Source organism: Cebus imitator, unplaced genomic scaffold (genome assembly GCF_001604975.1).
Source record: "Cebus imitator isolate Cc_AM_T3 unplaced genomic scaffold, Cebus_imitator-1.0 Scaffold23, whole genome shotgun sequence".
Classification (NCBI taxonomy): domain Eukaryota; kingdom Metazoa; phylum Chordata; class Mammalia; order Primates; family Cebidae; genus Cebus; species Cebus imitator.
The window spans coordinates 259507-270075 of NW_016107338.1; the positions used below are offsets into that span (position 1 = coordinate 259507).

Sequence of the window (10569 nt, forward strand, 5' to 3'; positions counted from 1 at the left end):
GTGAGGTAAAGCTAGTGAGTTCTTTGTGCAGACTTCTGATGGAGTTCACTTCGTTTTCTGACAATTGTTCCATATCTACCCTCACCTGAAGTATCTGATAGTGGGGTCTTAGGATTATCTGTTTCAACCAAATTGCCACTTGCATATGGACAGTAAACACATAAGGGATCTCCTGGTGCATAAGAGTTTTCAATTATGAACTATATTTTGTAAAACTATTTCTTTTTATTTACTTGGCACTCTCAATGTTAGCTGGCAGATATGCTTCTCTTATTTCAAAAGGCATTTATAAAAAGACTTCACCGAGTTTTGAAGTAGAACAAAAATATCTAAAGAAATGAATGTGTGCTTTAACAAGCAGACCTCATTAATTTTCCTCACAAAGGCATTAATGCTATCACATGACATCATTAACTCTATGTTCTATGGTCTAGAGTCTCCCTATGTTTAAAAAACTGCCCTAGGGTCAGCAGCACCTAATAGTTATACACAGGGATAAAAAGGTATAAATGTTAACAAACAAAGGCAATTATACACACAGAATTTTCAGTGGCTACTGGAGTTTTCATTTAACAAATATTATCATCTATCAGCTACAAAAGTATAATATCAGGGATGCAGAAGAAAAAGAGCTTTTACAAAACAGTAGGGGCTGGGCACAGTGGCTCATGCCTGTAATCCCAGCACTTTGGGAGGTGGAGGCAGGTCGCTCACCTGAGGTCAGGAGTTCAAAACCAGCCTGGCCAAAATGGTGAAACTCTGTCTCTACTAAAAATACAAAAAATTACAGGCGGGCACCTGTAATCCGAGCTACTCGGGAGGCTGAGGCAGGAGAATCGCTTGAACCCAGGAGGCAGAGGTTGCAGTGAGCCGAGATCATGCTGTTGTACTCCAGCCTAGGTAACAAGAGTGAAACTCCGTCTTAAAAAAAAAAAAACAGTGGCGGTTATATATAAGATTGAAACTGAAACACCCACAGTGACCAGAAAGATAAAGTGGATGAATAAAGCCAACTGGGTCTCAGCTGTGGGGATGACAGCAAACAGGAGAATGGATATCCTGCCTCCAGGGAGACAGCCATGGCTCAGCTGCAGCTGATTACTGCCATGAATGAATGTGAGCCAAAGGGCAACCAGATTTTCTGATTTTTTCAAGGGGAATCAAAAATCTTTTAATTTTAAAGGTTGGCAGAAAATTTAAAAAATTTTAAAACAACATGGGGGCTGGGTGTGGTGCTTCATGCCTGTAATCCCAGCACTTTGAGAGGCTAAGGCGGGTGGACAGCTTGAGGCCAGGAGCTCAAGACCAGCCCAGGCAACTTAGCGGGATCCCCATCACTATAAAAAAATAAAAAACATTAGCCAGGCATGATGGTGTGTGCCTATGGCCCCAGCTACTCAGGAAGCTGAGGTGGGTGGATCACCTGAGCCCAGGAGTTCAAAGCTGCAGTGAGCTATAACTGCAACTGCGTCATTGCACTCCAGCCTGGGTGATGGAGTGAGACCCTGTCTCTTAAAAAAAACAAAAATTTTTTTTTAAATCATGTGAGCTACATATCTCCCTACAGAATCCGGCCTATGAGACATTAATTAATGTAATAATTAATGTAATGTAATTAATTTGTAATATCTGACAGCGATAATGTGGCAATTTAATCAAGATTTCTATGGATCTTAGTCTCAAAAACATACTTGATTGGATATTATTTCATTTAAAAAGTTATATCATATTTTATTCCCCATTGTGAAAATGAAGTTATAGTTTTCAAAAATCTCTGAAGCATAACAGAAGATTTTATGAAATTTTACCTTCTTGTATATGCTCAATATAATAGCAAGGAGAAAAGCTTGTATAACGAAACAGAAAAAAAGGATAAAGACTGGAAAATATTCTCATTTAGGATGAAAAGAGGAGAAAAAGCCACAAAATATACAAAGCCAATCCAGTTACCTGCACTATCATTCCGCAGGGGTTTTCCCCCCACTGGCAAGGATGCCTTAGTCACTACCCTCTTACTGTAGATTCCTTCCTTATGTTTAATGTTAACAGTGGCTGAGACGTCATCATCTCTTGTGCCTAGCACCTGTGCTGGGAAGTCCGGAGCAACGGCATCATTGGATCCTACAGAAGAATGGGAAAGTAATATAATTAACACAAATATGGACATGATATTGAGAAAGACTTTTTAAAAATTTGCCTTTTAGACCAATTCTATGAAAAAAGTACTACAATGGGTATGATAATCAGAAGGAAATGTCAGTCAAACTGAAGTTGTAAGCTATGTAACATAAATTCTAATAAAACAAGGCAGAGATGCAAATGATATAAGAGAAGACATAAAATGGAGAATCAGTTCAGAAGAGAGAATATTTCCAGCTCACCATGGTTCTGGAGGTAGGAGAAAATGACTTGTACCTTGGAAAAAAAGCTTTTTGATATGGAGAGGAGGGAAGAAAGGCATTTTGGGCAGAGGTCACAGCATAGGCAAAGACAGTAAGTATTTAAGAATAGTGGACACTATACAGTCAGGCTGGATTACAGAATACATTAAGGAGAGTGGTGGGAGATATTAAAAAATAATTGTTTGGAATAAATTCAGCAGTACATGGGATCCCAAGTTGAAGAGTATAAACTTTATTGTATATGAAATGCAATGCAATGGAAGATTTTTAAATAAAAGAATAATATAATTAGCTATGTTTCTGGAAGATTAAACTGACAACAATAAAAAAGACAAAACACTGAAAGGAAAATGATAGATGATAAGTAAAAGATTTGAAAGTATTTAATTTTCTTTTAAAATATATTTCAACATTCCTACATTCCTTGATAAAATAATCCATAATCCATGCCACATCTAACAGTCAAAAGAACATTTCTGGACATATAAAGGTTTATACTAACTACAGAATTATCTTCTATGAAATGATTTTTTTCTCCCTAAGATCCTGTATTTCCTGAGCTCCTAGTATGTGTACGGCAATAAGAGCTGGGTAAGTACCAGTCTCATCATTTTAGTGCACAGTAAGCCATGAAGAGTTTTTCAGGACAGATACTTACCAAGCCTTCTACGCCAAATAGACAGATTATATTGGTCTCTTCTCAACTTCTGTAACACATTTTCTGTTATTTGCCTCCTACCTCTCTGGAAACTTATTATCTTTTCTTCTACCAAATCTCTTAATGCTGGAGTTCTTCAAGGAGTCGGAACTGGTCCCTCTCTCTTCCTAGATAAACTTATCAACCACCAAAGTATATGCTGATGAACAACAAATAATATACCATTGGCCAAGACCTTTCTTCTGAGCATCTGACTCTAGCATTCAGGGACGCAGCTAGCTCTTACAGCATTTTTACAGAAATCAGAAAAAGATGTCTCTTCCTCAAATAAAAATGTTTAAGTTACCTATACATTGTGGTACAACACAAACAACTGTAAATGGCAGTCATTCTCTTCACAAATCTTCCTAGGGAGTACACACCAGCAGCAGCATGCACACACACACTCTGCACCACCACCCTTGTTCTCCAAGAGAGGTGGCTCTGTCAAGTTCAGTCAGGTGAGGAACAATTATATCTCTGAGAGCAGGGGGTGAACAAGCAAGAGAATCAACCTCAGAGGAGGTTACGGGCAGCTGAGAGAGAGTACAGCCACATGTGTGTGTCAGTGAATGTAGGTATGCTTATTTTCCTGTACCTGTGCATAGCTATATGTACAAGTATAGATTTATGTTTGGGGCAACACAAGAGTTAACATTATTGCTCCAGAACTCTAACTAAAGATCTAGGGTATTCATGCACATCTGTGTGTTTTCATAAAAGTATATATTTATAATGTGAATAGTGCCACCTTATATGTGGCGTGCATTGCACACAAACTTAACATGTGTAAATCAACTCTGCCTACATTCAATTGCAGACCTAACATCTCTATGTGGGTGTATAACAGGAATCTCTCTTTTTTTTGAGACTGAGTCTTGCTCTGTCACCAGGCTTGAGTGCAGTGGCATGATCTCGACTCACTGCAACCTCCACCTCCTGGGTTTAAGCGATTCTCCTGCCTCAGCCTACCAATTAGCTGGGACTACAGGCGTGCACCACCACACCCAGCCAATTTTTGTATTTTTAGTAGAGATGGGGTTTCACCATGTTGGCCAGGATGTTCTTGATCTCTTGACCTTGTGATACACCCACCTCGGCCCTTCAAAGTGTTGGGATTACAGGCGTGAGCCACTGCACCCAGCCAGAATCTCATTTTTAACATGCGATAATTTTGATCATCTCCCCCAAATCTGTTTCTTCCTCAATCTCCAACTCAGCAAATGGAACTCTATTCACCTAGTTGCTCACTCCAGACATTTTTTTCATGCCCTTCTCCCTCACTCTCCATATTCTATCATCAAATCTAGGAGAAACTATTTCTAAAAGGAAGTTGACTATCCATTTCTTCCTATGTCTATTGATGATACGAATACTGATGCTACCTACCATCTCTGGTACCGTCTACAGCAACAGATTTCTAACTAACTGGTGTCTCTACCTGCACTTTAACCCATCCCCGCATGGCTCTCTGCCTTCCCATTTATAAACCATTTCTCCACATAGTGGCGAGAATAAACTTTACAAGTGTAAATCAACCATAACTTGCAGTAGTACTAGAATAAAACCCAAACATTTTAATACAGTTGATAAGCTCCTGCATGATCTTGAACCTACCTAGACCACTACGCTGTACCCTGTTAAATAAAACTTATGGGAATCCATTGTTTTAGAATAAGATCTTGCACTAGATCCCAACAGACCAAACCAAAATGTAGTCACTTGTGCCATACAACCAAACTGAAACTTTAAGAAAGAAGGAAAGTCCCCAAATGGGCCAGCTTTTTCTAAAAACGAGAGATTCACAGCAGCTAATTTAAAAAGGGGCCAGTTTACCCTGAGCTAAAGTAAAAAGGAGCTTCTCTCTGCTTTAATCTTTACCAGGAAAGTAACCTGAAGTAACTTGATGTTAATCAATACGCTTTTTTTTTTTTTTTTTGAGACGGAGTTTCGCTCTTGTTGCCCAGGCTGGAGTGCAATGGCACGATCTCGGCTCACCGCAACCTCCGCCTCCTGGGTTCAGGCAATTCTCCTGCCTCAGCCTCCTGAGTAGCTGGGATTACAGGCATGCGCCACCATGCCCAGCTGATTTTTTGTATTTTTAGTAGAGACGGGGTTTCACTATGTTGACCAGGATGGTCTCGATCTCTTGACCTCGTGATCCACCCGCCTCAGCCTCCCAAAGTGCTGGGATTACAGGCGTGAGCCACCGCGCCCGGCCTAATCAATACGCTTTTTTTGGTATTACAGATGATCCACCACTTACAATGGAGTTATATCCCGTTAAGTCTATCATAAGTTGAAAATACTGTAAGTCAAAAATGTATTGCCCCTAACCTACCAAGCATCATGGCTTAGCCCAGCCTATTTAAACATATTCAGAACACTTACAATAGCCTACAAGTAGGCAAAATCATCTAACATGAAGCCTATTTTATAATATAGTATCAAATAGCTCATATAGTTTATTAAACACCATACAGAAGTATGGTTTCTACTAAATGTGTATCACTTCCATACCATCATAAAGTCAAAAAATAGTTAAGTGGAACCATTGTACATTGGGGACTGTTTGTATTGTGTTTCCTTGTTCTTGGTCTGGCTACCTTATCAGAACCAACTGCTCTGCCATGCCCAATGTACCTTTTCTATATTACAGAATGAGATGTTGCCTGATTCATGAATCACTACAAAAACCAATTAGATCTTTAAATTTGTTGAAATTTCAATCCATGCTGCCTTCTTTCCTTTTGTGAAATACATCAAGCTCTTTTCTGCTTCAGGGGTTTTCCCCATCTTGTTCTCTCTGGCCAGAACAGTCTCACACTCTACTCTTTGCCTACCTAACTCATCCTTATCCTATGGAGTTCAGCTCAAAAGTTTCTTCCTTGAAAAGGCCTTTACAAGTTTGTGAAACAAAATTGGGTCTACTTGTTTATCTTGGAACTCTTTATTTTATTAGCATTTATCATTTGTAATTATGTACTTCTTTGTGGTTTATTTAATATCTGTTACCCAACATGAACATAAACTCCATGATAGTTTATTTTGAGCAATACTGAAATTGTAACACCTACCACAGTATATCTGCTTGGAACATGGTAACATCTTTAATACCTATTGTTTGAATAAACACATGAACATGAGCTGACAGCTTCCTATCATTAAAAAAAAAAAAAAAAAAAAAAAAAACTTTACAAAAAAAAAAAAAAAAAAAAAAAAAAAAACCTGATCATTGTAGAAAATTCAGGAAAGTATGAAGGAAACAATAAAAAATAAAACAACTAAACCTTGGTTATATATCCTACTAAGTGAACATATACAGGAATTATTACTAATCTTTACTAAAGTAGAGATATATTTTAAATGAAATTTAGGGTTTAAAGTCAGCATGTGAGGTGAAATCCTTGTCATAGAGGGTCAAAATCACCCTTGAAGGTATCTTAGGAAGGCATATGCTAAAACTGACATCCTGTCTGCTCAAGAGACTCACCAGGGTCCACCTTTTCCTCCAGGCTTGCAACATATCACTGCGCCTGAATCTGACCACCTGATGATGTACCTGGTATTGTACCAAAAAGACATTTCTTCTAACTCAAGAATCACACTCAGGCAACTCAGATAAGATGTTTACACTATAAAAGGCAAACCCAAGAACTACAGTGAACTTTGAGAACGAAGTTTGCCGTCTTTCATTACATACTCCTCCATAGTCATATGTTCATAAAGGGTAGAGTGCATACACAAAACACCTGGTACTCTTAAAATTCTTTCTCTCTTCTTTTGTTAAATATATGTATTTGAACTTAAGTTAAATACATGTATGAGATGATATCAATGTATGCTAAAATTATTTATCATAGCTAAAAACATCTCACTGAATTCTACTCATCTGATTTAATTGTTTATGCTATCTTAAAGTTTCCTATGTTTCTTGTTCTATTATTTTGCTAATTTCACATACTCAACAGTGATTCGGAAGATAGATTTCTACTTTTAAAATTCAATTAAGTTTTTTTTTTTGTAACTTCTTAAGTTTTTTAACTGTGGTAAAACATACATAAAACATAACCATGACTGATGCAGTGGCTCAGGCCTATAATCCCAGCACTTTGGGAGGCTGAGGTGGGCAGATCACTTGAGTTCAGGAGTTCGAGACCAGCCTGGCCAACATGGTGAAAACCCCATCTCTGATAAAAATACAAAAATTAGTTAGGCATGGTAGCAGATGCCTGTAATCCCAGCTACTCAGGAGGCTGAGGCAGAAGTGCTTGAATCTGGGAGGTGGAGGCTACAGTGAGCCGAGATTGTGATGGCTCCCAGTCAGGTCAAGTAAAGACAAGCCTTTTCAGTGGAATCTTCCATGGAACCACTAGATAGGTCAAATATTGACAATTCTTTGGGAAGGAAGTTTAAAAAGAGATCCAGCTCCATTTTGCTTCCTTTGGTCTTGGGAAAGAAAGCTGTATTTCTTAAGGCTATCACTGAGCTGAGGTACTGGGAATGGGACGACTAGGGCATGTTAAAATGACAACGCTTCCTGTTCTTAGTGGGATTCAGTCATTTTTCTTGAATAAATACTCCCTGAATTTTCTTGAATAATTTTTTGAATAAATACTCCTGGCTTGCTATTAAAACTGGTTAATTTCCAAACATTTATCTCTTTCTTTGGATGGGTGTTGCCTTGGTTTTTTGTCATTGTTGTTGCTATTTTGATCTTATGAGTTCTATTATTTACTTATTCTCACTGAAGAACAATTATTTGGCCCAAATATTTGCTAACAATGATGTATGTCTTGCTCTTGGCCCCAAATGCTAATTGGCTCCTCTCATAGCTATAGATGTACAACATATTCATAGATAACGGCTAGTAATTAGAACAATTCCTAGCCTTTCATCTACTATAGGTCTATGGGTCTGAGAAAGGATTGTTTTCTATTCCCAACTTCCTCATTCTCAGAATCGATGGTGAACATGAAAAAACAATCTCAAGTGTGTATGGCAACTAGATCTCTTCTTGTCATACTGATGCATACAGTACTTTACTACAGACACTATATTTCTCAGGATACAGTGTGCCACTCCTGAGTCATTTTCTTCTCTCATTACCCACACTGTTCAATATTTCTTTAAGTTAATCTCTCCAACCAGATGGAAGTGCCAGTGACATATATGGATGGTAGGACAATGGAGGCCTCAGAAAGTATTGGCACACCTGACCAGGTTTCTACTGTTCACAGACATTCTGTCTTTTGAACTATGAGTAAGTGAGATATAAGATTTTTCCACCTATAATCAATAAGTGAGCTTGTTTTCTTTCCAGTAGCCAATAAGAGTGATTTTAAAACCACAGACTTGCAAGGAGCAAACATTTCTTCATTTATGCAATAAACTTAATCTTAACTTTTGGTGAGTATTTTTGTGGTTCTTTTTTTCAATGCCATCATTATGGGAAATTAAGCAGGGCTGTATCAGAGACTTTAATGCAGTTACCAGCAGAAGCTACTTTGGTTCTCTTTCATATAAAAGTAACTAAAATGTCTACCTAAGACCAAGAACAACTTCTCCTTTCTTTGTAATTTCTATACATATAGTGATATTTATGGACAATCATGGAAAAAACAATTTGTCTAAAGGAAACCAAGTCATCCCCTGTGGACAACTCAAAACACTGTCCCACCAATCAAAACCCTACACAAGACCAACTCTGCACCCTTAACTTAAAATGCCCACAGGAAATATTTATCTAGTCCCTCTATGGGGTACTATTCATTTTCTAACTCTGCAGCTCCTCCGTAGTGGATTCCCAGGGATGCTACAAGATATTTTTAAATTCTAGGGAAAGGACAGTGATAAACTACTAGCTCAACATCAAAGTGTCAACATCAGATAGTGCTATGTTCCTTTCAATGCTGTTGTACCTTTGCAAAAGCTGGATTTTTGGCAGCTGCTGTAATAAAAAGCAGAAAATAAAGAGTGTCCATTCTCATTTCACAGTTTTGGAGGTTGCACAGTGTCTAACAGCTACACATATGTCATTAGTAAGTAACCGTGGTTATTTATGAACAAAATTTTCTTTCAAACACCAAAACCAAAAAGAAATAACAAGGCCGGGCGCGGTGGCTCAAGCCTGTAATCCCAGCACTTTGGGAGGCCGAGGCGGGTGGATCACGAGGTCAAGAGATCGAGACCATCCTGGTCAACACGGTGAAACCCCGTCTCTACTAAAAATACAAAAAATTAGCTGGGCATGGTGGCGCGTGCCTGTAATCCCAGCTACTCAGGAAGTTGAGGCAGGAGAATTGCCTGAACCCAGGAGGAGGAGGTTGCGGTGAGCAGCGATCGCGCCATTGCACTCCAGCCTGGGTAACAAGAGCGAAACTCCGTCCCAAAAAAAAAAAAAAAAAGAAATAACAATTTTGTTAAGTAAGTCATTAGAGCAAAACAATTAGTATTTATGTCCTAATTCTTTAGTTGCTATTTGAAAAAACTAATTGTTTGTTATACATAAAGCTGAGAAAACAAATCAATGAAACACTAAGGGTGTAGTAAACCAAGAAAGCTTAGAAACTTTGCCCTAGATGGAGCCCACTAGCCCAAATAATGATCCATACAATTTCCTTCATCAAATATTTATAAATGCTTATGTGTATATAATCTATCTGATCAAATAACTCGCCTCTCTGAACCAGAGATCAAGCTATGAAAAGTTCCATATTTCACTGAAAAATTAAAGAGCACTTGACTTTTGTCACTCCAGGATCAACTAGTCAACACACAAATAAAATCTTAAATAATAAAACTTTGAATAATTTCTGCATAATACCTGAATGGGAGCTTTCAACGGTGGTATCTGATATGGAATCCGAAGACGGAGGAATTTGTCTTAACTGTGGAACATAGTACATCTTTGTACTACCAGAAGGCTTATATGGCAATAATAAAGGCTGACCTAAGGAGGTAAAAATCAGAACAATTAATAAGAAAAACATTTATCAATTCATTGAACAAATATGGAATGCCTTCTATGTGCCAGGCAGTGTTCATGATTTTTGGACTGTATGAGTAAACAAACAGAAATGTACCTCTGCCTTCAGGAAGAATGAGAATTCTGAGGAGGAAAATATAGAGTAAATAATTAACATACTAAATGAGTAAATTATCTAGCATTTTAATAAATTATAAGTGATACAGGGAAAATACAGAAATGCTGAGGATAATCAGGCATACAGGAGAAATTGGGGTTTAAATAGAATGGTAGGAATAGGTTTCATTGACATGACTTTTTAACATTCCATTCCATATATAGATAACTCTAACCAAAAAACATCTTATCTTACATTGAACCCACTGGTCTTAACCACTTCCAGAGAAGCAGAATAAGTCTAATTCTCATCTACGTGACAGAGCTTCAAAACAGTTTCTACTGCAAGACCATTAATTTTCAATATTAAGAAAATCCACAAAAGT

The 10569-nt window shown here is 37.9% G+C and overlaps 1 protein-coding gene across 3 annotated transcripts in view; it reads right to left on the reverse strand.

Moving 5' to 3' along the window:
- ALMS1 (ALMS1 centrosome and basal body associated protein) overlaps nucleotides 1-10569 on the reverse strand; it is a 214449-nt gene that overhangs the window by 64063 nt on the left and 139817 nt on the right. For all 3 annotated transcript variants that reach the window (XM_037736112.1, XM_037736111.1, XM_037736113.1), the window contains 2 exons: nucleotides 9926-10051; nucleotides 1951-2121 (listed from right to left, as the gene is read on the reverse strand). In XM_037736112.1, coding sequence (XP_037592040.1) covers nucleotides 1951-2121; nucleotides 9926-10051 — 297 coding nt within the window. The remainder of the gene's footprint in view (nucleotides 1-1950; nucleotides 2122-9925; nucleotides 10052-10569) is intronic.